This window comes from Balaenoptera physalus, assembly GCF_965194825.1.
Source record: "Balaenoptera physalus genome assembly, chromosome: 17".
NCBI lineage: Eukaryota > Metazoa > Chordata > Mammalia > Artiodactyla > Balaenopteridae > Balaenoptera > Balaenoptera physalus.
Genome location: NC_138895.1, coordinates 6,520,485 through 6,547,978, shown reverse-complemented (window position 1 = coordinate 6,547,978; position 27,494 = coordinate 6,520,485). Strand labels below are relative to the sequence as shown.

The window sequence follows — 27,494 nt, the reverse complement described above, 5'->3', positions numbered from 1 at the left end:
TATGCATTCTAACTTTAATTCTTGGTCATACACTTAAATAATAGAAAAAGAAAGTGTATGAAACAAAGAGATGACTGGGCATTTAACCTATGTTTTAATTAAAAATCATAATCTCAATAAATATTAAGTAAAAAATGAGAAGTGCTAGAAAATATTAAAAAAATATCTGGGGGTCATAGTTATAAAAAAAAAAAAGAAGGGAAGAAATAGGACAATTCAGGAGAAGCCTGACTGTGTTGAAAGTAAAGAGAGATGAGGGAGAAAATTTCCAAGTAGACCTGTCCTTAAAAAAGCCAGGTCAACACGTGTTCCTGTATTCTCTACATGTCTCAGAAATCAGCCTCTAATCGGAGAAAAGGATGCAGAAAGGGAGACTTGAGAAATGAAAGACAGGTGCAGAGAGCTGATACTGAATTCTTTCCTGTGTTGAGAAATGAGAGGGGAAGAGAGAACCGGTGTGCACAAGGCAACTGAAAAGAACTCGGAAGGGAAGGAATCACGTGAAAAGGAACAAAGGGTGCACAAAAGGGTATCTTGGAAACATGGCTAAGACCGCAATTCAACATGCCACCTGCAGTAACGTGTGGACAAATGGAGGGTCATGTTTACCAGCACACGTAACAAGCTTTATGAAGAGGCAAGCCGTAGCTATTGTAAAGGTGTCCACTCGTACATTACACCATGCACACTGGTTTCTCAATTGTGCTCGGCAAAGTCTTAGGGTTCTTTGGAAATGTCTGAGACAATTCCCTCTTCCTGCAATAAGAGGAGGTCTCTATGTGTTTCCATAACTTGAAGAAAGAGTTTGGCTGCTTAAGATATATCGAAAATAACCAACTTAAGCACATTGCTTTGGCTTCAAGAGCTTAACAATTACCTACGGCAGACAGGGATACTTACAGCTGTGATCTAAGATACCTACTGTTTTATCTAATCAACAATTCCCCCTGTGAACCCACGTAATCGTCATCAGAAAGAGGCAGGATGGCACAGTGGTAAAAAGCACAGACTCGGGGGCCAGAGTGCTCAGTTTGAAGCTCACACGCTAACCACTTCCTCGCTCAATCACCCTGGGCAAACTGCTGCATCTGCAAATGGAGTGATTAACAGGATCTACGTCAAGGAGCAGTTGTAAAGATGAAATGAGGTAATGACTGTAAAAGTGCTTTGAGGGCCAGGAATGTGGTAACTGCTATCTAAGTATCACGTACTAATATTATCACCAGATTGGCACATCTAATTCCATCAGCAAGGTCTTCATAGTTTATATTTTAGTTTTTACTTTCCAGGTTAATTTGCTTTTCTTATTCTCAAAGAAAATTCATGTTGAACAAAGACAAGTACTTTTCGCATTTTAGGGTTTTACCTCCCAAGTTTCTGTCCTTCTCCACTAAAAGCCTTGAACCTCAGTCTAGGTTTTACGTATTCTTGATCCTGATGATCCTCCATATCCAGATTCACATGGCCTCTGTGAACCAGGTGCTGAAGCTCCGGGGGAAGCTCTCTTAAAAGAAGAAAAACCACAGTGAGATACCACCTCACACCTGTCAGAATGGCATTAATCAAAAAGAACACAAATAACGAACGTTGGCGAGGACGTGAAGAAAAGAGAACCCCTGTACACTGTTGGTGGGAATGTAAATTGGTGCAGCCACTGTGGAAAACAGTATGGAGGTTTCTCAAAAAACTAAAAATAGAGCTACCAAATGACCCAGCAATTCCACTCTTGAGTATATATCCAAAAAAACACAAAAGCACTAATTCCAAAAGAAGCATCCACCCCAAGGTTCACAGCAGCATTATTTACAATTGCCAAGATATGGAAGCAACCTCAGTGTCCATCAACAGATGAATGGATAAAGAAGATGTGGTATATATATACAATGGAATACTACTCAGCCATAAAAAAGAATAAAATTTTGCCATTTGCAGCAATACGCATGGACTTAGAGGGCATTATGCTAAATGAAATAAGTCAGAGAAAGACAAATACTGTATGATATCACTTACATGTGTAATCTAAAAAAATACAACAATCTAGTGAATATAACAACAAAAAAAGAAGCAGACTCACAGATATAGAGAACAAACTAGTAGTTACCAGTGGGGTGGGGGGGAATATTGAGCTAGGGGAGTGGGAAGTACAAACTATTAGATGTAAGACAGGCTACAAGGATGTATTGTACAACACAGGGAATATAGCCAATATTTTGGAGTAACTGTGAATGGAAGGTAACCTTTAAAAATTGTATAAAAATAAAATAAAAATTTTAAAAAAGGAAAAATGTTTTAGTAAACTTCTCGAAAAATGAGTCTACACTGTTGAGATTGTGATAGTTAAGTTGTGAACTTGAAAAGAGCAATTTTTGCTTAATTTATAATTTAAAAATTTCCGTGATGATTGACTAGTTCTCGTAGATGTTTCTTTCTTGAAGGTGCATCACGTTATTCCTTAGTGATTCCCAACATAGGGATTTTGTTGTCACAGGGAGGCTGGAGTGCTTCTGACAGAAGGCCAGATTGTAGGGCAGCAATTTACACCTAAGTCGGCATTAGAAAATCCCGATGAGGACATAACAGTTAATGTGGATATTTATTTCTAAACACCCTGGAGGAAGTTTGGAAATTTGACAGGGGTGATTTTGATTGTCATGTGATTCATACATGCTGCCCTCCTTTAGGGTCAGGATCGGGGCAGGAGATGCTCTGTCTCGGGGTCTCAACTTACACAATGAAGACTTGTCGGGGGTTCCACAGAACCACTGAGGGTCCCACCAGGGGGTCACATGGATGACAAGGCTGTTTATAACGCCTGAGTCTAAAACCTAAGGCTCAGGCTGTATGTTACATATAAGCAAAAAAAAAATTTTTTTTTTTTTTGGTATTGTATAAATATGCTTTGAACTTTTCAGGAACTCATCTGCCATATAAACAGAAGGAACATTGCACTTTGTTTTGTTTGGAACTGTACCAAGTGCCTGACTGCAATGCCACTTATAGTAATTAAGTTGCCAAAGTCACACACCTCATTATTCTGTTTTTTGTGTGTCGCATCTACATGAAAAGTGCTAGACTGTACACAGGTGCAGTCTAGGTCAGTCTGTCTACTCTGTTATGTCTGCTGGTGTAATCATACCTAGGCATTAGACGTTGAAATATGTTTAGTTTTATGATAAATTACCTTCCTTTACTTCCTCACGATATTTAAGATAAATTTTATATGAATGTTTTTAGAAATAATATGCATAGATTATGTTATCTATAAATTCTTCTTTGAGGATGGTGAAGATAGTGTTACAAAATATCTGTTACAAAAAAGGGACAATGATTATGCAGCTGACAACCACTATCTGACAATCATTTTTTTCAAGGAGTCTTTTCTAAAATTGTTCTTGATCATAATCTGTACTTGAGGATATGGTGTAGCTCAAATGAAAAAATCCTCTTAGTATACCATGACTGACCACTAGCCTACAACGTCCGTCGAGTATTTTCATTTAATAATAAATTAGTTTTGATCTATATTATAGCACATTCATCGTTATGTTCTTTTCTTCTTCCATCTGGAAGCAAGCGTCATTTCAGCAGTCATGTTGACCTTTACTCAGCAGACGAGCACTTCCCCCACCCAGTGGCTCCCAAGCTCTGCCCAGTGACTCTGCAGGTCTCCAAGTCCACAGCACTGACTTCAACTCTTACCCTTCTGTTTATCACCAGCACACACTGCCTCCCGGGTCAGCTTCCCACCTTTCTCCGTGACCTCCCTCCCGCTTACAGCACTTCTTGCTTTTCTTTGGTATTCTGACATTACCTTCGTAGAATTCAAATACAAAATCCATGCTCATTAGTTCTAAAATGCCTTTCCTTTAGAGTTCCTTGACCACCTCAACTCCGATGAGTTCCCATCTCCACTCCACTTCAGCCACTCTCCTTGGACAGATTTCATCACTTGGAAAAGCCCCACCTTCAATTCCTGGATGGAGTGTAACCTCCTGCTCCAGCCACTTCACTGCTACTTACACCTCCCAGTTCATGACCAGCCTGACGCCTTTCTTCAGTTGTATTTCTACTTAGGGATGATCACACTGTCAGCTAGTGAAAGCACAATGCAGAAAAGCTTTACATAATCGTAGCAAAATCACTTGATCCCTCATCCTTTAGCCAGAAGGCCTGGTGAGTTATGATGTTCTTTAGGTGGGTCGGAGCACTGTAAATCTGGTTTACTTTCACAAAGTGTAACTTCAAACTAACCTTCTGAAATCTTCTGCCAGCAGTAATGCCACTTTAAAAGCTTTCTAATGTAAGGTGCTGAAATTCAGGCATACATGCAATGAGTCACCCTGTCAACAGTAAGCAGGACAGTGGCTTAGTGGATGAGCAGCTACCTGCTAATCAATTCACTGATTTATTACATTACGATACCTCTGCTCAGAATTGGGACCACAGCTTCACTGGATTTTGAAAGGGACCAATGACCACTGCTCCCCCCCACCAATTTAAGAACCACTGGCTTACAGATAGCAACATGTCCTTTATATACTTAAAAATACCCTTCCCCCCAGCAACCACTTACAGAATATATTCCAGTATCTCACTCTTAAAAACCAGTAGAGCACTACTGAACGGCGTTCTGTTTACAAGAAAAAGAAGTTCCACCCTCAGTAACAAATAGAATCCAAGTAACACATCTTACCCTCTCTTAACGGACTCCAGAAACTGAGCATTTGTTGGGTCACTGTAAGGTCTCAATTCTCCATCGTCTAAGCTGAAACCATTGCTCCACAGTTTAAGCAAGATCTGAACCTTTTGGGCGCAGGAAAAAAATACAAGAACGCGTCTGCATTAAACAATTTTAACTTTCAAATGTGATATTTATGATTTACTTTATTTGTACTATTCTTTATTCAGCTGAAATAAAGATATAAACGAAGCCACATGTGAGATCTATACTTAGCTTAATGAACTGACAATGGCTGAAATAGCAAAGGTCCCATCGCTGGACCCTGGCCTTGAAGTACAATTATTTCCGGTTCAGTGAGACGACCAAAGTCCTGGGAGCATCCAGCTGCCCCTCCACACCCACCCTTCCCCATCATCTCTACCTTCTTTTCTTTTTAACATCTTTATTGGGTATAATTGCTTTACAATGGTGTATTAGTTTCTGCTTTATAACATAGTGAATCAGCTATACGTATACATATATCCCCATATCTCCTCCCTCTTGCGTCTCCCTCCCACCCTCCCCATCCCACCCCTCTAGGTGGTCACAAAGCACCAAGCTGACCTCCCTGTGCTATGCGGCTGCTTCCCACTAGCTATCTATTTTACATTTGGTAGTGTATATATGTCCATGACACTCTCTCACCCTGTCACATCTCACCCCTCCCCCTCCCCATATCCTCAAGTCCATTCTCTAGTAGGTCTGTGTCTTTATTCCCGTCTTGCCACTAGGTTCTTCATGGCCTTTTTTTTTTTTTTTTTCCTTAGATTCCATATATATGTGTTAGCATACTGTATTTGTTTTTCTCTTTCTGACTTACTTCACTCTGTATGACAGACTCTAACTCCATCCACCTCATTACAAATACCTCCATTTCATTTCTTTTTATGGCTGAGTAATATTCCATTGTATATATGTGCCACATCTTCTTTATCCATTCATGTGTTGATGGACACTTAGGTTGCTTCCATGTCCTGGCTATTGTAAATAGAGCTGCAATGAACATTGTGGTACATGACTCTTTTTGAATTATGGTTTTCTCAGGGTATATGCCCAGTAGTGGATTGCTGGTCTACCCGTCTTCTTCTCTGCTGCAGAGCTAAGCTATTTATGCCAGGGGGCCAGACAGAACCTCCAGAGACCCTCTAAGGCTAAACTATACATGTTTAAAATGAAACATAACTCCAAAATTTCAAAAGGTGAAAACAAAGAATGACTTTAGGCATTTCTATGTTTATAACTCAGCTAATTCTATATCATGATGGTATGTCATTTATAATAATTATTATAACATATACGTAAGCTCATTTTGACAGTGAGTCATACATTCTTTCAACAAATAGTTATGTATCTCTAAGTGCAAGGCACAACTGAGATATAAAATACAAAATTTAAGTATGAAAACTTACATATAATTGTAAGTCCTCTTAATCCATGCTTCAAAAAATAACAGAACAAAAAGAGATTATATTATCAATTTTTAATTTTATAACAGACGGTAGTAACTAGAGGCAAAAATCTACAATTTTTCATTTTCTTTCTGTACGTACATCTTGCAACTGAGTTTCTCCATAGATGTATTCAGACCGCTTACAAAAGGAATTACCCAATCTGTACCCTCCACCTGTAAAAGACTAAAACACACACATAGCAAATGAGCTAAAAATTCACTGAGGCTTATCAAGCAAAATGGTATGATAATGTGTGATAATATATTTTAAAACTATATCAATTATAATTAGCCAATCTGGTTTATATTTTCCAGGAAATTTTTATATTAAAATAAAGGTCTTATATTACAGAGAGGTATACTCTCGTAAGAAATTATGTTTCTTCCCACAAAAACATTAGTGACTCAGAAGCTGAAATAACTTAGGCCAACCTTAAACTAAGAAATGCATTTATACACTGAAATAATATTTTCAAGTAGAAACAGACTTTAAAAACCCACCTTTAATATTTTATGACAAGTCTTATAATAATTATAATTCTTGAATATTTCACAAAGTAAATAAGAGTTTCATAGAGAAAGGAAGAATTTTATAAATGAGTATAAATTACCCTGAAGAAAAGCTCCATACTTACAAGCTGCTTTGATTCAACTGTAACAAATCAACTAGACTGTACTTTTTGGTTTGTTATACTAATTACAAGCTCTTCTATTTTTTCAGGTAAGATAGCTTATGAGGTAAAACTGCTGTTTCTTTTAATCACCATTCATATCATAAATGAGCTATTAATCATCACATTGCTTTCCTTTCTATAGACTAAATTGTATCAATCCTATATTTTTCTTACAGAATTGGAGAACTTGCAAGAACCAAAATTACCTGAGACTTAACTGAAAGAGAATTTCAAACTGTGGGTAAAGAATGAAATGAAAACTAAAATTTAAGTTTCGTTTAACAAAAGCGGTTCTGAGCAGCGGAAGACTCTCACAATTACCAGACAGGCCCCCTAGGCACACTGGACACCTACTGAGCCGTAATCCCTGAGGCCACATGCTGGTTTAGAAAACCTCCCAAATGATTTTGATGACGGAACTCAGGTTGGGAAATGCTAATTATAAGAATGTATGACAATTATACACAAAAAGATACTTGAAGTCTTCTTTGATATACCAGTACTCTGCCAGCTGACATAGTTATAAAAGCTGTATAAAAGTTTTATAGGAATTTAAGGCACAAAAAGAATTTAGTGGAGAAAGGAGAGCCTTTCAACACACAACGGTGAAGCACTTGGACCTCCACAAGGAGAATAATGAACCTCGATGTAAACCTTATAGAAAATTAACTCAAAATGAATCATAAGTTTAAACGTAAAAAGAAAAATGATAAAAAATGTTCTAGATAACATGAAAGAAAATCTTCGGGACCTACAGTTAGATGAAGAGTTCTTAGACAAGATATCAAATACATAAAAGGAAAAAAAAAGGATAAACTGGACTTTATCAAAATGAAAACTTTTGCCCCGTGACAAATCCTGGTAAGAGGAAGAAAAGACAAGCTACACTCCAGGAGAAACTATCCGCAGACCATATATCTGACCAAGGACTTATACCTATTAAAATATATACAGAACTCTCAAAAGTCAACAGTAACAAAACAAACAATCCAATGAGAAAATGGGCAAAAGTCAGTTTACTGAAGAGGATAATAAAGATAATGGCAAATAAGCACATGAAAAGATGTTCACTATCACTAGCCATTAGGAAAATGCAACTGAACACGATTGAGTAGCCATTAAGAAAACGCAAATCTAAACCACAGTGAGTTATCACTACCCACCTATCAAAACGGCTAAAATTGTCAACAGTGATATTACCAAATGCTGGCAAGGACGCGGAGAAACCAGATCCCTCACACACGGTGGAAAACGGTTTGGCAGCTTCTTAAAAACCTAAACATATACATACCCTTCGACCAGGCAGCTGCACTCCTGGGCATTTATCCTAAAGAAATAAAAACTAATTTACATACAAAAACACAACTGCTCACAGTAGCTATATGTCTTCCTTCCTTCCTTCCTTCTCTCTCTCTCTCTCTTTCTATTCATTTCGTTAGTTGTGCCGGGTCTCAGTTGTGGCAGGTGGGCTCCTTAGTTGCGGCTCGCCAGCTCCTTGGTTGAGGCATGCGATCTCTTAGTTGCGGCATGCATGTGGGATCTAGTTCCTAGCCAGGGACTGAACCCGGGTCCCCTGCATTGGGAGCACGGAGTCCTAACCACCGTGCCACCAGGGAAGTCCCAGTAGCTATATTTCTAATGGCCCAAAACTAGAAACACCTAAAATCTCCCTCAGTAAGTGAAGAGTTAACAAACGGTGGTACATCCACACCATGAGCGCTACTCAGGAATAAAAAAGAAGGATCTACTGATACACTCGATAACTGATGGATCTCAAGGGCTTAAGCAGAGTGAAAAAAAGCTACTCCTAAAAGGTCACATACTGTACGATTCCATTTGTATGACATTCTCGATATTACAAAATTACAGAGATGGAGAAGAGATTAGTGGTGGCCAGAGGTCTACTGAGGGCGGGGGCGGTGGCAGTGACTCTAAAGGGGGCCACCAAGAGGAGACTGTCGTGATGATGGACAGCATCTAGATCGAGGAGGTCACCACGCAAATCTGCACCTGTGATAAAATGGCACAGACCTACACACAGACCCTGCACCAAGGTCAAATTCCTCCTTTGCCACTGAACTATAATTATGTAACAACCGCTGGGGGAAACTGGGTGAAAGGTGCGTAAGACCTCTCTGCATTCTTTGGCAAATTACTGTGACTCTATAATTATTTCAAGATAAAAAGGTAAACAGAGACGTTTCACAGAAATGTTAAGAAACTGCCTCAACTTTCGACCATTTGTAGAAAGATTACATAGACTTATAAAAATAAAGCAAATATTTGAAACAAATATACAGTTAGGAAAACAATGTTTGCAACTAATATAAAAATCTTTAGGAGCTCAAATACATAAACAGCAAATTTAGTTTTTTTTTTAAACTTTAATGTTACATTGCTTTTATCTTTTACTATTTATTTATTTTATTGCTTGGCAACGCTGGGTGGCATGTGGGAACTTAGTTCCCTGACCACGCCCCCTGCAGTGGACGCTTGGAGTCAACCACTGGACCACCAGGGAAGTCCCAATAGCATATTTAGTTTTAAAAATTCAGCCCTTACCTTAGATTTGTCATCACCCGAAGCTCTTGTGGCTTCATTCAGAGGGACAGCCCCGTGTTCCCTTGCCTCTTTGAAAAGTTCATTCACAATTTTCCCAGTTGAAGGTCGAACTATATGTAATCCACTGCATTCATGTTCACTTGAATAGAACCTTTAAACATTACAGCTCATGAATAAAAACAGAATACAAACATAAACTGCTTTAAGGCAAAAAGCTACACAGTCTTAGGAAATGACTTTTATTTAAAGAGAGCCATTTCTAAGGCCTTTGTGGAAATATTTAATTTTAAAAAACGGGATTAAGGAATTAAGTAGTATCAGTAGTTTGCAGAGATTCTGGTAGCAAGTTCAGCATCCCGCCTGAGAACTAACTAGTTTGTTTCTTCCTCACTTACCCTCTGTAACTGCTTATCTATCACACGAATCTCTCTGACAGCTGATAACCAGAAGCTAAACCTCTTCCCCCGAGGAATCCACATTCATTAGGACCTGGTCAGTGAAGAGACTTCTATATTTAGATGCTGTAAATATCTACATCTAGACCACAGGGCTACACATACAGTTTACTCTTCAGAGAGTTCTGATTGAAAAATTATAACCTCCCTGTGTTAAGGGTAAATAACTTAGACCACAAACAATTTTCTCAGTGTTAACTATGTAGTGAATAATTTCTCCTTTCTTTTCTATTTCATAGTGGTCCTAGGGAATATAAACATTTCCTTCGCATAAATTAGTACCCTATTTTATCTTTCAAGATTTTTTACAATCAAGAATATCAGAAAATATAACCAATGAAATATCAACATGGAGACTTCCAGAATAAGGTGACAATCAAAGCTCATATCCTTGACTACCCATACCCTCCAATTCAGTTCCCAATTTGCACTGAACTGACTCACAAAACAAAGCGGGAGAATTATATCAGCACTGGAGTCTAGGAATAGAAGTCACCTTCGGGACTTTCCCGAAATTAGTATATGCAAAACTAAGCAGGAAAGGGAAGGGCAGCCCAGCTCTCAAGTCACTGTAAGTGGAAGAAAGATCTACACGGAGAACAGTGGACACCAGCAGAACGCCACTAACAAGGCCAGCTCACAGCTACTGAGGGGGGCGTGGGGTGGGCTCCAAGCTGCTAGTGCTCTGGTCAAGTACACTGAGGACTAAGTCACCCAGAGCAGGGGCCTATGGAAGCCTTCCTGCCCAGCTGATGCTCAGAGGGCCCGGTACAGACAAGCAAGGCCGAACGCTGCCACGGCGGGCTCTTACGACAGGGGTCAGGGGTCAGTGTTAGAAGGCGCTCGACAGCAGATGCCTTAAATGGCAGCACTGAGAAAGGAAGGGAAGGGAAGGGAGGGAGGGGGAGCGGGGAAGGGGAAAGGGAAGCAAAGCTTCCTGCTGCAGCTACTCCTGTTGTAGCCCCTTACCTCCTGTCTCTTGTCCCTAATCTGGCAAAGTACAAGATAGAGTTCCTTTTTCTCAGCCTTGGTGAGAAAGACCTAACAGGAAAAATCTGACTTAGGAAAAGATTTACTAACTTCTTTACGGTCACTGATTTTTTATTACCGGTATAAGAAATCTTTGCCTACCTCAGGGTCTATTTTCTTCTAGAAGTTTTATTGTTTTCCACAACCCATCCTTCTCCTCTTTTATAAGTATACCTACATACTTGACTCTCCTTCTCTATTTAAATTCATCTGATCATCAACGTTTGTCCACTCCCATAGATAGCAACCTCCTCTATACAGCGGACTCTCAAATACATGTCTTCAGACCTTCTTACTTAACGGCCCGGTGCTGAACTGAAAAGCACCTACTTGAATCCAGTTCATCTCTTCCCATTAACGATCACATTTTCCCTGGATACCAGATTAAGAAGCTTTCAGTCTTCCCTCTTTCCCGTTCACTTACTCTCTATATTCCACGTCATCACGTTTCTACAATAAATTCTTTGAAAGTATCCCACACCAGTTTCACCCCTTTCTGCTCCATTCCACGGACACCATCCTAACCTCAAATTTATGACCACATTCTTTGGATTACTGCAGTTGTCTTCTTCTTGATTTGTCTCCTTATCTTGTTCTTCCCATTACAATTTATCTTATATGGTACTGCCAGACCTACTTTCCCAAAAGTATAATAATAATAACTAACAGTTATCAACTGCTCATTTAATCCTCATAACAATGGCATTATCCCCACTTTCCAAATAAGAAAACTGAAGCTTAGGGAATTAAAAAAACTTGTCCACGGGCAAAACCTTATCAGAACAGAGAGAAAAAAAAGATAGAAAACTGAGGAGTGTCTCTGTCTAGAATCAAAGCTTTATCGCTCTACTATAGTTTTTACGGTAAAAGCTACAGTGAACAACATACACTGGCTTCCCCCTGCCTTGCGCACAAGAGCAGCCCTCCTTGGCCGTCAAGGCTGGCCGTGATGTGGCTGCATCAGGGCTGGATGCATAACGTGTGGGCCGGCGGCAAAATGAAGTAGGAGTCTCCTTGCTCAGAGTGTACTGAGAATTTCAAGACAGTCATACAAAGCGTCAAACCAAGCTCGCGGCCCTTCCCGGAGAGGGGCTCTGGGTGAACGCCGAGGCCCCCCGTCCACGAAGCGCACACGGCAGCGCCCCGCCCGCCCAGCCTCACCTGCCACGAGTCTACTCAAGCTCTGCTGCTCCTTTCTGGCTCGCTCTTGGCATCTTTATTATTTTTTCTTCTGGGCCTATTTCGTTCCTTGTCTTCTGTGCTCATCCACATCCTAATAATCTTTTAAGGCCCAGCTAGGTACCAACACTGTGCTAGACATTTTATACACTTATTGAATTCTCAAAACCATACTAGTGTCTCATGACTTGTAGGGGACATGTTTTTTAAGTTTTTACATTTTTGAACTAGAAGACTCACATTTTTAAAGTTCTATTTGTGACAGAGAAGCTTTTGTGGATGAATATGTAAAAGCAGGTGTCAGGCTAACTTCTGTGAGTTTTTCTGTAGATCCTGCCCCTCCTCTTGTAAATTAAAAATAGATCACACGACGTCTAGAGTACTTAAGTTTCACGTTATGTACACAGTGAAAACATACTGGCTTAAAATGACAATGAACAGATGAATGTTTTGATATCTAACATTGTCCAAGAAGGTGGACCATTAATTAAGACTGTTTTCTGTACCAGGCAAAGCGGTAGACATGCAATGAAACCCAGCAGATGTCAATGCTGAATATGTAGTCAAGAGAACTGCATACTTAGTATTCGAAAATATCACACTTCGCAAGAAGAAAACATTGCCAATAATTTGCTTCACATTGTATTTTAAGCAGATTAAGCATAGTAAAAGCATCAACCAATATATTTAAGGCAGCTCCTCTTTTTGGATATGTAAATAATTCTAGAAATCAAATCTGAGGCACAAAGTCCTTAAAAATTGCATTATCAAATTATAACTGTTAACGGCAACACTGTTTCAGACAGCATAAAAGAGAAAAAACCACTCATTGAAATATCTTAAGGATTATATTCGAATAGCAAGGAAAATATTAATACACTAATCTTGTTTTAAGAAGTCAAATATTTTGATTTGTTATACCAACAAATTAAGTCATTCAAAATCTGTTCAAACTGGGGAACAGTGGCCAAATAGTTAATGAGTAAAACTTTGGTACATTATTATTTTGAGCGCTTTCAAAATTTCAGAGACTGTATAGATTAAGGAAGCAGTTAAAATATATAATATTTTATATATATATATATATTATATATATATGTCTATGTATGTGTGTATAGGCATACACACATACACAAACATACATATTAAATAAGAATTAAATGAAAGGGAAGGATATTCAAACAGTGCCAAGATACCAACCTGCAGATTATAAAGGAAAAACTGTACCTTCCGATGGAGTGGTGTGGTGGTCAGCACCTTAACCAAGTGAACATAGCACCAATAGTGGGAAAACCTGAAACCATATGGCTCCTGATGTGATATAATACATAGCAGAAAACATCACTAACTAGTGTTCTTAACAAATACGTTTCACAAGAATCTAATCGTGAGGAAACAATGACCTTGAATGTGGGACATTTTAAAAGACATCTGGCCCCGGCTCTTCAAAGTCAATGTAATAAGCTTTAGATTATATAGATGAGCTAAAAGCAGACAACAGAAAGGTTGGGAAAAATGCTCTGGATTCAGATACCAAACAGGCATCATGAGTGGAATGCAAGGTCCTTGGCTGGATCCTAAACCCGAAAGGCTCTAAGAGTATCTGACTATAGACTACGGCTTAAATGATTGATGCAATTAGTGTTCATTTTCTAAGGTGTGATGTGTTATCAAGGTTATAAAGGAGTGTGGGCTTCTTCTTAGGGGGTGCAGGCTGAAGCCGCTAGGGATGAAGTGCTATGATGGCTGCAATTTACTTCCAGATGGTTGAGTAAAAGACAGCGTGTGCACCGATGTACTGCTGTATATAACATGTTAACAACTGGTGAATACCGGAGCAGACACAGCATATATTCATTGTCCTTATCTTTGATTATCTATGGATTTTAAAATTTGTAAAATAAAAAGTTGGGGTGAAAATTATAAATATTATTCTTTCTTTCCATTCAGGTCCAGAAAGGGATGTCATTTTACCTCCCCTACAGAAAGAAAGAAGGTAGACTAGTGACAAACAAAAAAGAAAGAATAACTGCCAGTGAATTTTTCAACTTTTGGTAAAAGAACAGACTTTCTGAAAATGAGATATAATGGGAAAATTCAAGTTTCTCCCCAGTAATGAGATTTGCAGTACTAAACGGACATTAAGGAAAACATTCCTGGAAACAAGAAAACTCATGACAATAAAATATACCTGGTTCTCATCTCTTAAAACTTCACTGTTGGTGGTTTTTATAGTTCAGGGATTTTAACAATAGCAAATACTACCTAGAAGATCACTATTAGATGGTTCGTCACCCAACAGAAGGAAAGACAGATTCCTGAAGTTATAGATTCTTAAGTGAAGGACAGAAGACACAGAGGGGCTCCATGGATGGGCTTTAAGAAACACAAAAACCCTTAAAAACGACTGACAAAATTGTACATAAGTCTTGTTCTGGGGGAGAGGGGGTATAGCTTTCATCAGATCCTCAATGAGTCCAATGACTCAAAAAAGAACCACGGTGCCCAAGAAAAATACTATTCAGTATACTATGCTATGAGATGTCTATCAAAATATTAAGTATTTAATATAATTTTCCCATAAGTTTCTTCTGGCTTTCTGACTATTAAAGTTTCAGAAATAGTATCTAAAAAACATTTATTTTAAGAAGTTATAGTTAAAAATAAATTCCCAGGGCCATTTAAAATAATGTGGGATTAGTGAACTAAAAAGGGATACAAGTTTAAAAAACAAAACAAAACTTACCTTTGAGGTGGTGTTCGTGGGCTTTTAAAGGCTGTAGCGTGAGGTCTATCAGATTTGGAAGCTTTGCATTTCACTTCATCTTCATATAATTCTGCCAAGGCCAACTACAGAATAACAGATTTGTTATAAATATAGTATAAAAACACTAGAAATAAACCCTTCTACACGATGACAAGTTATGAGTAGAAAATTAACTTGTAATTGAGTAGTAAAGATGTCTAATGAAAAATGAAGGCTGCCGCTTCAGAAGATGACTCCCTTCCAAAATAAAACCACTGCATCTCTCATTTATAAAACGAACCAAAATGCCACATATAGTAGAATAAATTAAAGTTACCATAATTGTTTAATTACTTTCAATGAACTATTCAACAGTTTCAAAAACTATTTGGTAACAGATCATTTTCAAAGTTGGACCTACAATTCTTTTAAAAATACTTGAAGATGTTTCACGCTAATGTCAGTTTGCTCTCATCAGATCCCATAAAAATACTTCACTTAGCTGTTCAAGTTTTCAAAATCTGAGTACATAAAACAATTCCAAAATTATTCTACTTAAAAGTTTACCAGACATATAAATTTCATCAAGTTTAGGAAAAGGAGCTTCTTTTCAATGAATGATATATACAGTTTATAAAACTTTTAGAAAGCAATATTACCAAATTATGCTTTATAGATATATGGCTGGACATCTTCAAAATGAAATAAAGCATGGTTTTTGAAACTGGAATTTTAAGAAGTTATCAAAATATTTCATTATCATATAAGTAATTTTGTTCCCACTTCTGACTTCCTTGGACAACTCAAAAACTTTCCTTTATGCCCCTTGTGGCTATTTATAATTGGCATGACCATAATCTTTGGAAAATTAAAAAAAAAAAGACAAAAAAAATCCCCAAATTCCCCCAAAACCCAGATGAAGTGCCCCTTCTAGAAACATGAGAAATATGAAAACTATCTCCAGGGATTCTTTCCCCAGTAGGAAAAGAAAAATAGGGAACTGGGGCAAAGTTAATTCTCTGAAGACTCCATTAATCAACCTTTAAAATATGCACACAAGAAAACAAAAATGAAAGTCTTTATTTTTCCCACCTAATTTTTTACTTCCACCCCATACACATATGTCAACTTTCATACTTTTAACATGGAAATTTTGCAGGAAATCCTAATTATAAAAGTGCTGTGTAGCCTAAAAGACTTATTAAAATCCTAACTTAGGCTCTTACTGTGTGAGCTTGGGCAAATTATTTAACTTCTCTGAGCCTTAGTTCCCTCATCTTTTAATGCCTATTTAAAAAATCCCTTAGAGGTATTACATAATGTATGTGAAGCACAAGGCAAGTGCTCCATTACCAGAAGATATTATTAAGAAATGCTCAGCAATGATTGTGTCAGTGTTTCATTTCCCCCAAGGTTTCTTTTCTTCCTGCAGTGTTATCTATATATCTTCTACGGTCTTTTCCTACTTATCCTCTCCAAAAGGAGAAAACAAAACAAAACAAAAAACCCACCACAAAACAAACGAGAGAGACAGAGACAGAGACAGACAGACACTCTGACTACTTGGGCCCGAAGTTTTCAGAAATTTTCACCTCCCTGAAATTTCTTCAAAACCGTATTCCTTTATGGATTTCCTCATGAGCTGATAACATTGCTCTATGAACTACTTTTATGCTATTCCTATTCCCATCAATGAAAATGTTATCTGTATGTCAGAGGCCCATTTCAGGCATCCTTCATGAAGCCTTTTCTAATTTTCTTAACTAAAGTGGTATTTCTTTTCCAAATCCTTATAGCACATTTATATTAAACATTACATTGTCATCACTTGTGTACTTTTCTTACTATTTCATCCCCCCTACTATAATTTAGGTTTCCCAAATTGTTTCTAACATAGCACATGATAGGCACCCAACAAATTCTTGTTGAATTACGTAGACTACAACTCAACATGAATCATAAACAGACACAGATAATGTTATAGATTTAAAAACTGAGATTATATTTGCTATAGTTTTGTACCTTGTTTTTTGCTTTAAGAAGGTTTGAATAAACCCTGTCAATCAAGTAATCTTCTTATATAAAATAAATGAATAATGTAAACAATGCCTTTTGACTCCATGGAATGTGGAATATATATTAACAATATAGGAATATGGAGAAAATTACATTACAGCAGGGGGTCCACCTAGCTGAAAGGTCCAGGTTATCACCAGTACATCATTAACTCAGAGGAAAATGAATGATATTTAGAGGGAATTAATGCCAGGATCCATGATGTATCTGAAGCATCATATGGCATAAGTTCATAAGCAAATATTTTAAACAAAGTTAATGTATATTATTTGACATAGCAAATGACACCACATCAGAAGAGGACATTAACTGATGCCCTGGTTAAAACCAGTGGAAAACAACGACAAAATTTCCGTCAAATAAAGAGATAAAAATGTGTGCATTGTGAAGTAAAGATGCACGGTGAATTATCAGGACAGACTTCCATGAGCTAAACAACTAGATTATGAAGATATTTCAATTACACAGAGAGAATAAAGTATGTAAGCCCTGATAATCTTTCCTCTAGAATTTGAAATGTGAAGAATGTGAGAAAAGAACCTGAAATTGTGGGTGAGAACATCAAATACATAGCAAAAGATGAAAAGTAGTGGAATTCCCAGTCTTAGAGGGACAACTGCCAGGAGGGATAACACAGATGTTTCAATCTAGAATAGCAACATCAGCACCACCTGGGGACCCTTGAAAACGGCAGATGCTCAAACCCCAACCTAGACCAACTGATTCAGAAACTCAGGGCTGGGGTCCGGTGTCCGTGCTTAAACAAGTCTTCCAGGTGACTGATGTATGTTAAAACTGAGAACCAACGATACAGGACACTGACATCAACAGGACGAGGGTACCTGTGACAAGTGCAACACAGTGCCAGACATCTGTACACTTTTCTTACTGATAGAACTCCCCTCTTTGCCCCATCCAAAGCCCACTCGGAACCCTAGGAAGTACTGAAGTTATTAGCCCCAGTTCTCCTCAACTCCAACCTATATGGAAACAAAGAAAAACAGAAATCTTTTTCTTTTGATATCATTCTGGAGGAAACCTGGGACAGAAGCATAGGATCAAATGCCTTAACTGTTAACGCCGTTGTGTGGATGGACTGAGGGGCGTGAGAAGAGACAAAGGGCTCTGAAAATGTTCACAAACACTGATGAACACTGAGGTTTTGGGGGTGAGTACCGTCACTAACCATCCTATCCCAAACTTTCCCACTGAATGTTCCCAATTTTGGAGGAGGAGAGGACCTAAGATGTACTCTCAGTGTGAGATCCATGGGAGATTTCTGAATTTGTGAGTCAAAGGCTCACGGTGCTGGGAGGCTTTCTGGGAGACGACGAACCACCTTTCCTCTTGCGGTGAATGAGGAACTCTCTCCTAACGTAGATGCCGGCAGACCCTACACCGCATGGCAGCTAAGAAATAGGCACTTAGTGGTACTTTTGCTATTTCCAATTATACTGTGAAAGACTCTTAGAGCGAGTTGTCAGGAAAGTTAAGGAGTATCTACTGAAAACTGAACCAAATGGGTAACTCTTAAAATAAGCATGGCTAGATTAAACAATAAAATAATCCCCCAAATAATCAATAACCAAGAAACCAGCTGGGGAGACAACATTATCCAATTCTTTTAAATCTTTGATACATACTCTATTTCTTCATATGCCATCACTTGGTTGTTTTCAGGTTTCTTTGCAAATTCTTCACATTCTTATTAAATTCTAAGGGAAACACTATGAATACTTAGTGTATTTGATATTCCAAATCACATTCATAAAAAATCAGTTATCTACTTGAACCTACCTACCAGAAGGTAGACAGGGGATGGAAAAAAAAAAAAAACCCAAAAACCCTATTTTTTTTCTAATTGATGGTGGAAGGGAAGGAATTCTCACAATTGGCGACATCTACCACAATATCTCCAATAATTTATCATATCTTAATCCAGTGGATGAAGTATAAATTTGTCAAGTATCAGGTGATCATTAACCAAGCTGTTCTCATTTTTCACATAAAAAGAGGAAATAGATTTAAATTAGAGAAAGGATATTAAGTCACATAGTTTTAAGTTTAATAGCATTAGCATGGACTAACCAGTGAAAGTTATAGTATTTTTCTCCTTTAAGGGAAAAAGAACCAAATATTTACTAAGCAAGTCTGATCCAGGATAATATGGGACTGAACAGACACTTTATAGACATTTCTTTATTTCATCCTTGACACCACCATCACCTCCAGTTTACAGATAAAGACACTGAGGATCAGAGAGGTTAAGACATTTTTCCGATATTCACATAACTACTGAGTGTCAGGGTCAAGATGCAAACCGAAGTTGTTCTGACCAGAAACTCTCATTTTTTCCTGACAGTCCATGCTGTCTCTTAGCGATACCGGTCTTCAACAGAAAATACGAGGTGGATGAGACCTTCCTGCCCCTTGATTCTGTTTACTGCTACTGAACTGACTTATGAACACTGGAACTCTTCTACATTGAGTTCATCTCCTAACCTGACACCCATCTCTCCATTCTCCAAATTTGTCATTTTATGCACTGCTTATTTTGGCACTAATTCATACTCCATCTCAAAATGTTCTGTTAAATATATGTGTATCTTATTTCTGCAAAAAATAGGTAGAAATGTCTTTTATACTTCTATGCCCTTCAACAGTGTCCAGCACCAACTGTGGATCTGAGGTCCTATTTATCTCTGCATTCCTGAGCTTAGCAGTATGTTACATGGCAGGTGGTCAATATACGTTTGTTCAAAGAAACAGAATTAAGGTGTAACAATGAAGTAATAGAACTTTTCTATCAAGGCTTGTGGATTGAGTGTCATTTATTTTTAATTATAGCTCCCTACAGATGTTTACTTTTTGAATTTTATCAATGATGTTACAAAGAGAGTTAAAAAAAAAAAACCCCTCTAAAATGAGTAGTGTGAAGCATCTGACGGAGCAAGATTTGGTGCGCTGGTATTTAGCTAACTAATGTCAATGTCCTGTAACATTACGAAGTTTTATTTCTCTGTTTCTTATGTGCAATGTTTTCTAGACTCTAAGCTGTTACAGCTAGGCTGCGCAAGCCGTAGGATGAAATACTTTTTAGTTCACCCCTTTAAAAGGGAAAAGTTATCTGATAAAAAGGAACCCTTTTTACACGTTAAGTAATCGAGCCACAAACAGCATGCAAGACAAACAAGATCAAACCAGCCCACGCTGTGACTCGATTTCCCCACGGCCACCGCAGACCTTTCTTCTGCAGTGAGTCTGACCGGAGCATCAACCGGCGAAGCACTCAACTGACCCCTAATCTCCCAAACGCCATTAGACATCAGCAGCTGCTTCTTAAACTGCAAGTGGGGTGGAGGGGAAACGAGGCAGGGGCACCACTGACAGCCGGGCTCGGACACTTGTTTCCACCGACGCCGCTGCCCGGCGTGCCGCCTGGGGCGGACCCGCGGCGCCGGAATCACAGTTCGGTCCCCGGGCCGGTCTGGAGAAGCTCGGCCGCGGCCGGGGGCGGTTCTACACGCCCCCGGCCGCGCCGTCCCCGACGCCGCGCCCCCGCCCCGCCGGTCGCCGCACCTGCAAGTCCCGCGCGCTCGGGGGCCGCGGCCCCGCCGCCCTCGGCCCCTCCTCTCCCGCCTCGCTGCCGCCGCCGCCCTCCGCCATCTTTCACCCGCTCCCGGCACCGCCGCCGCCGCCGCCGAAGCGTCTCCCGCGACTTCCGGGGCCGGTTGCCTGGCAACCGCGGGGCGGGGCGGTCCCTGCAAGCCCCCGCCTCCCCCGGCCCCGGCGCGCCCTTCTTCCGGCGCCCGCCTACCTGTGCGGTCCCGCTTCTTTCCTTAAAGGAAGTTGGCTCAGAATTTCCCCGCCAAGGAGCCTCTGCGTAAACCCGGCGGCTGCTGGGCGCCGCCCCGGAGGGCAGCTCGGACTTGCGTGTTCTTTTAGCCCCACAGTGAAAACATCCTCTGGATGTTTCATCTGATGAAAAGTGCCACCGTCCTTTTCCAGTCTCGGTCACATTCTCTCATTTCCCTGCCAGGGACTGGGGGGTACGTCGCCCCCAAAGCGTGAATTGATGTTGAGGAGGAAGAACCCTGTAAACTTTCTTTGCGAGCAGAACTAGAGACTTCTAAATTCATCTGAGATTTATTCAAACTCCTTTCTTATCCCAAGCACTTTTATGCCCCCGGATGCAAAGGTAAAAAGAAGTAGTCCTGGTCATTATAAAACTCACAATCTATTGGGAGAGGGAGAGGTATAAGGAGTCTTTTTTTTTTTTAATTGATTGATTGCTATGTTGGGTCTTCGTTTCTGTGCGTGGGCTTTCTCTAGTTGCGGCAAGCGGGGGCCACTCTTCATCGCGGTGCGCGGGCCTCTCACTATCGCGGCCTCTTTCGTTGCGGAGCACAGGCTCCAGACGCGCAGGCTCAGTAGCTGTGGCTCACGGGCCCAGTTGCTCGGAGGCATGTGGGATCCTCCCAGACCAGGGCACGAACCCGTGTCTGCTGCATTGGCAAGCAGACTCTCAACCACTGCGCCACCAGGGAAGCCCGAAAGAGAGGTATAAACAGATAATAAAGTGCCATTTGCAGTAGAGCTTTGCAGGAAACGTTATGCGTGGAATGTGGGGTGTGAAGGGGAGTATTCTGTCGGCACCTGCTATGTGCGCCATGCCAGGTGCGTTCGATTGTATGTGTAATCTCTGCCAGGTAAGTATGGTTATTACCGTGTTATACCTGAGGAAAGCAGATGACAAGTAACGACTAAACTCACCCTGTTGTAAATGGCGGTACCAGATCCTAAGCCTCGCATTTGTTGGTTGTCCAGATATTCTTTTGAGTACAACATTCTGCCCTAGAAATCCCTGGCTCTTCTTTATAACCCATAAAGCCAAAGGCATTTTGGCGGAATCTTGAAGGATAAGTACCCCTGGTAAACTCTGGACCAAAAGGGACCACAGGGAATGACAAGGATTTGAAATACCATGTTTATCCTGATAAAGTACTGCATGGCTGAACCTTAGGAGAAATGACAAAAGATGGTTGGGGGTTGGAGAGTGTGGGTGCGGATCTAGACTGGAGATGTAGGCTTAGGACAGATGCTGAACGGTCTTGCCTTAGTGAAGAGATTGAATATTACGCTCCAGGCCAGTGATTCTCAAGGCTGATGCACATTAGAACTCCCCTCCCATCCTCTCACTGCAGGAACTCAGATTTAATTAGTATTGGGTTGCACTCAAGCATCATGTTTTTATAAGCCGCTCCCCAAGTGGACTTTGCTTCTGGCCATGACAGTGTACCTGGTACTGGATTTGCCCTTCCACTCCCAACAATGAAAAAACTAGACAAAATATGTGAAACGATTATTTTCAGACATTGAACTACAGGCAATACAGATCTGTGCTATGCCAGAGTAGGGAAACAAGCAAAATGAGCTATGTTTGTCCTGGCTTTCTGCCTGGAACTCTCCTACAATGCTGGTGGGAATGGAGAATGGTACAGCTACTTTGGAAAGTAGACAGTTTCTTCTAAAGTTAAATATTCAGTTATAATAAGATCCAGCAATAACACTCCTAAATACTGACCCAAGAGGAATGAAAACATATGTTTACAAAAATATTTGTACCCAACTGTTCATAGAAGCTTTATTCATAATAGCCCCAAACTGGAAACAATCCAAATATCCATCAACAAATGAATGGATAACATTTCGAGAAATTCATACCACAGAATACTACTCAACAGTAAAAAGGAAGAAATTACTGATTCACACACCATGGCTGAATCTCAAAGACATTATCTTGAGTAAAAGAAGCCAGATGTCAAAGAGTAAATATTGTCTGATTCAGTTTATATGAGATTCTAGAGCAGGCAAAACTTATCTTCACTGACAGCGGTTGCTTAGAGTCAACTCTTTGGGGGAAGGGGAAGGATAAGCTTGGGGAATTTGAAAAAGGATATGTGGGAACTTTTTGAAGTGATGAAAATGTTGTATATCGTTATTGATGGTGATAATTACACACTTTGTGTGTGTGTGTGTGTATGTATGTGTTAAAAACACATTGAGCTATATACTTAAAATGGGTGTACTTTATTATATGTAAATCATACATTTATAAAATTAGTTGAAAAAAACCCTCCCCAGGTAATTCTGTTGTGCAGCCATGGTTGAGAACCACTGGTCTAAGGCAATTGGGAGCCATTAAGTGATTTGTGATTTAGAAAGATAACAGAGGCATTAGTGTGTAAGATGAATCAGAGTTACAAAATTAGAAGGTTATTACAACAATGTGGGGTGATTAGGATTAAAGCTTTTTTTTTTTTCGCCTTTGCTGTGCAGCTTGCGGAACCTTAGTTCCTCAGCCAGGGATTGAACCTAGGCCCATGGCAGTGAAAGCACCAAGTCCTAACCAGTGGACCGCCAGGGAATTCCCAGGAATAAAGTTTTATCAGCGACAGTGGGTAAAGAGAGAAGCAATAATTGGTAGAGATATTAGGACCAGAGCCAATTGGTGCTGAAGTCTTACATGGGGAATATATGAAAGAAGGAGGACTAAAGAATGACATTCAGGGTTTTGGTTAGGTGATTTGGCAAATGGTGCCTCCTATAAATTATTGAGTTGAAAGGGAGAAGCAGACTTGAAAAGACAGAAACGAGTTTGTTGTGGACATTCTGTGGTTTCGTTTCGCTTTATTTCCTTCCAGTTTTATTGAGCTATAACTGACATACAGCACTATATAAGTTTAAGGGGTACAGCATAATGATTTGACTTACATACATCATGAAATGTTTACCCCAGTAGGTTTAGCAAACATCCATCAAATGGTGTAAATACAAAATATAATAAAAGAGGTCATTTAGGAGATCATCAACTTGAAATAATCCTGTATATTTATAGGTTGCTGTATATAAACCTCATGGGAACCAGCACTCTGCAATAGATAAACACACACACAAAGAGAAAGGACTCCAAACATAACACTAAGTATCGTCATCCAATCACAAGGGAAGAGAGTGTTACGACATTTTGAATTTGAAATTTATGTGGGGCACTAGAGGGAAAATACATCACAGAGCAATTGCAAATGTGGGTCTAGATATTAGGAGATAGGAGAATCTTGGTTTGGAGATATAGGTTTGGTGATGACTGCCCATGAGCGATAACAGGGTAGATGAGGCTTCCTGGGTCAGTGTGAGATGTGATAAGATGTGAGGACGGAGAATACTCAGAAAAACCAACACTGAAGGGCTCAGTGGGGAAAGGAGAACATTCAGACTAGACCTAGGGAATAGTCAGAGAGGGAGGGTGAAGGCAAGAGACTGGACAAACCAGCGACATGGTGGTTTCAAGCAGGAGACCAACAGTGTCGTTTCCTATGGATAATCAAGGTTAGGATTCCCTGGTGGGCTAGTGGTTAGGATTCAGTGTTTTCACTGCCGTGGGCCTGGGTTCAACCCCTGGTCGGGGAATTAAGATCCCACAAGCCTCGCGTATGGCAAAAAAAAAAAAAAAAAAAAAAAAAAAATTAGGACTGGAATGTGTCCACTGGATTAAGAGAAGAGATTGCTGTACCAAGTTTACTATGAATTTCATAGAGAGGAAAATCCACATTTTAGCAGTTTGAGAATGACAGCTAGGACAGTAAAGCTATGTTTTCAATGTACTTAAAGTCAGAGGTGTGCAGGAGGTGGCTTATCCTGGCTCGGGAGAGCCTGTGGTTAAATTTTCAGGAATTTTACAGGTAGTTGTTAAACACAGCCATTATTAAAAATTGAGAGGAAGGGGGGAAGGATAAATTAGGAGTATGGGATTAACAGATACACACTACCATATACATAAACAACAGGAATTTACTGTATAGCATAGGGAACTATATTCACTATCTTGTAATAACCTACAGTGGAAAAGAATTTTTTAAAAAAGGATATAGCTATATACATAGGTATATGTATGACCAAATCACTTTGCTGTACACCTGAAACTAACACAATATTGTAAATCAACTATAGTTCAATAACAAAGTAAAAAAAAGAAAAAAATTAAGTTACATAAGCTTGCAATGAAATCATATTAAAAAGCAATGTAATAAATACTAAAAATCATTTCCAAATTATTTAAATACATTTTATAATTATCTATGCCATACATTTTATTATCTATTACCTATTCTAAATATAGTTTATTATTATCGATACATCTATTGTATCTACATGGTGGAAATACCATGTAATGGCATGCTGTGGTACACCTCTTCCCAACTCCACATTCAGTGACAACATGTTGGTAGCTTGAAATTCACCATGGTGGGAGTATTCACAACTCAGAAATTGGCAAATGCCACACTTAAGACCTTGATTTATTATTTTGTTCATTGCCTACTCTGAACTTAAGAATGTGGTGGAGAAAATGTTTACAAGGCAGTTAAGACTTAAAAGTGTGCTGTGTCTGTAGCTGCTATATTGGGAATAGCAAAAGGGAAGAAAAAGGGGCATTCTTTCAGTATTTGAAAATGACTGACTGATACAGGAAAGAAGTAGTTGCTCGTGTCATGTCATTGAGTTACTATGTATATTGTGTTGTTTCACTCACATCTTAACTTGAATGAAAGTATCAGCCGACATTGGTGACATTCATGACAGGCAGTCCCTCTCTTTTTAGCTTGTGATGGAAGCTATAGTACCTCTTCCCATTCTTCTCCAAAGAAATGATCACAAGTACCTCACTTCCCCTGCATTTCTTACTATTTTATATTCTCAAAATGGTTGAGGGGGTTCGAGAATCATGGAACTTATTCATTCTATAGTTTCTTACCATTTACCATAAGCTACAAATCAGTCTTTTTTATTTATTAATTTATTTATTTTTGGCTGCATTGGGTCTTTGTTGCTGCGCACAGGCTTTCTCTAGTTGCAGCGAGTGGGGGCTACTCTTCGTTGCGGTGCGCAGGCTTCTCATTGCGGTGGCTTCTCTTGTTGCGGAGCATGGGCTTTAGGCGCGCGGGCTTCAGTAGTTGTGGCACACGGGCTCAGTAGTTGTGACTCATGGGCTCTAGAGCGCAGGCTCAGTAATTGTGGCGCATGGGCTTAGTTGCTCCGTGGCTTGTGGGATCCTCCTGGACCAGGGCTCGAACCCATGTCCCCTGCATTGGCAGGTGGATTCTTAACCGCTGTGCCACCAGGGAAGTCCCCAGAGCCATTTTTAATTCCTCTTTTTCCTTTAACCTCACAGTTTATTGTTTACCGAATCTTTTGATTTCTCCTCCAAAATATCTCTTCTTCACCCTCATTGCACTGACATGGTACAAATTCTTTTTCTTTTAATTGAAATAAAATTGTAACAGATTTAAAGTGTACAGTGTGAGGATTTGATATATGTGCACCTTGTGAAAGGATCCCCCCATCTGGTTACTTAACATACCCATCACCTCGCATATTTCCTTTTTTTTTTTTGGTGAGAACAGTTAACTTCTACTCTCTTAAAGCAGAACTTCAAGTCTCAAATTTCAATTATGCAACACAGTCAACTACAGTCATCATATTTTACATTAGATCCTCAGACCTTATCTTATAATTGAAAGTCTGCAAGTAGACCTCTTTCCAGGAAAAGCCTGGGAGATGGGCATTTCTGTCTGCTCCCTCTGCCCTGAGCCCTGGGGTGACAGCCAGTTAGGAGCTGTTTCTTTGTTTGCTACGGTCTGATAGGGCCTACAAATGCAAGCCCCACTGGCCACCAGAGCCAGGCGATCAAGGGGTGCATCTCCTGGGTTGCATCCGCAAAAGCCGGGCATCAGATGTGCGTACAGGCTCCTTCCCGGGAGAAAACTGTGACGTGGAGGCAGACGCAGGGAGTTGGTGGAGATGGCTCCTACCAGACTCCCCAGTCTCCATGGGGGGCAGCAGGTGGCCCCTAGGCACGTGCTAAATTAGGGGCCTGCCCCTCAGGCTGCAGGTTTTAAGGAATGCACAGAGACCTCTTTTAGGTAAAAACTAGGAGGTGGGCATTTCTGTCCGCTGCTTCCGCACTTAGCACTGGGGGCCAGCCATGAGAAGTCCTCACAAGCCCATTAACAACTGGTTCTTTCTTTGCTTTAGCTTTGTAGGTTTCACGGACCCTAAGCCCTGTTGGCTTTTAGAGCTAGGTGTTCTGGGGGCCCATCCCTTAGGTGGACGTTTTAAAAGCTAGGGCACTAGACGTTGGGTCGAAACCCCTTGCTCCTCAGGGAGAAGCTGGGAGTTGAGTTCCCTCCTGACTGTATGTCACTGCGCCGGAGGTGGGGTTTATGATGAAAGTTTCAACCTTTCCTACCCGTTTTGATGTGGATTTTTTTCCCATTTGCCTGATGTGGAGGAGTTGTCCAGCTAGTTTTTGCATTTCTTTCAGAGGGAATTGTTCTGTGTGGAGCTGCAGATTCGAGGTGTCCATGGGAGGAGGTGAATTCAGGAACCTCCTACGTTGCCGTCTTGGTCTGGAACTCTCCGTCGGTTTACTTGTAGAATTTCCGTTTCTCTCTGAAATTCCAAACCTCTTCACCCATTAGATCTCTCTTTTCCTATAGATTCTTTAGCATATTTCTTTTATTTATTTAAGAATCCCTGACTGCTG

The 27,494-nt window shown here is 40.0% G+C and overlaps 1 protein-coding gene across 4 annotated transcripts in view; it reads right to left on the bottom strand.

The window, feature by feature from the left end:
• UBXN2B (UBX domain protein 2B) overlaps positions 1-20,609 on the bottom strand; it is a 36,282-nt gene extending 15,673 nt beyond the window's left edge. For 2 of the 4 annotated variants that reach the window (XM_082433073.1, XM_082433071.1), the window contains exons 1-7: positions 20,471-20,609; positions 14,816-14,919; positions 9,407-9,557; positions 8,136-8,171; positions 6,271-6,354; positions 4,694-4,803; positions 1,367-1,504 (exon numbers count right to left, since the gene is read on the bottom strand). In XM_082433073.1, coding sequence (XP_082289199.1) covers positions 1,367-1,504; positions 4,694-4,803; positions 6,271-6,354; positions 8,136-8,171; positions 9,407-9,557; positions 14,816-14,919; positions 20,471-20,557 — 710 coding nt within the window. In that variant the 5' untranslated portion in view covers positions 20,558-20,609. The other 2 variants (XM_082433072.1, XM_082433074.1) reach the window with 2 other exon arrangements.
• Between the last annotated feature and the right edge of the window lie 6,885 nt (positions 20,610-27,494).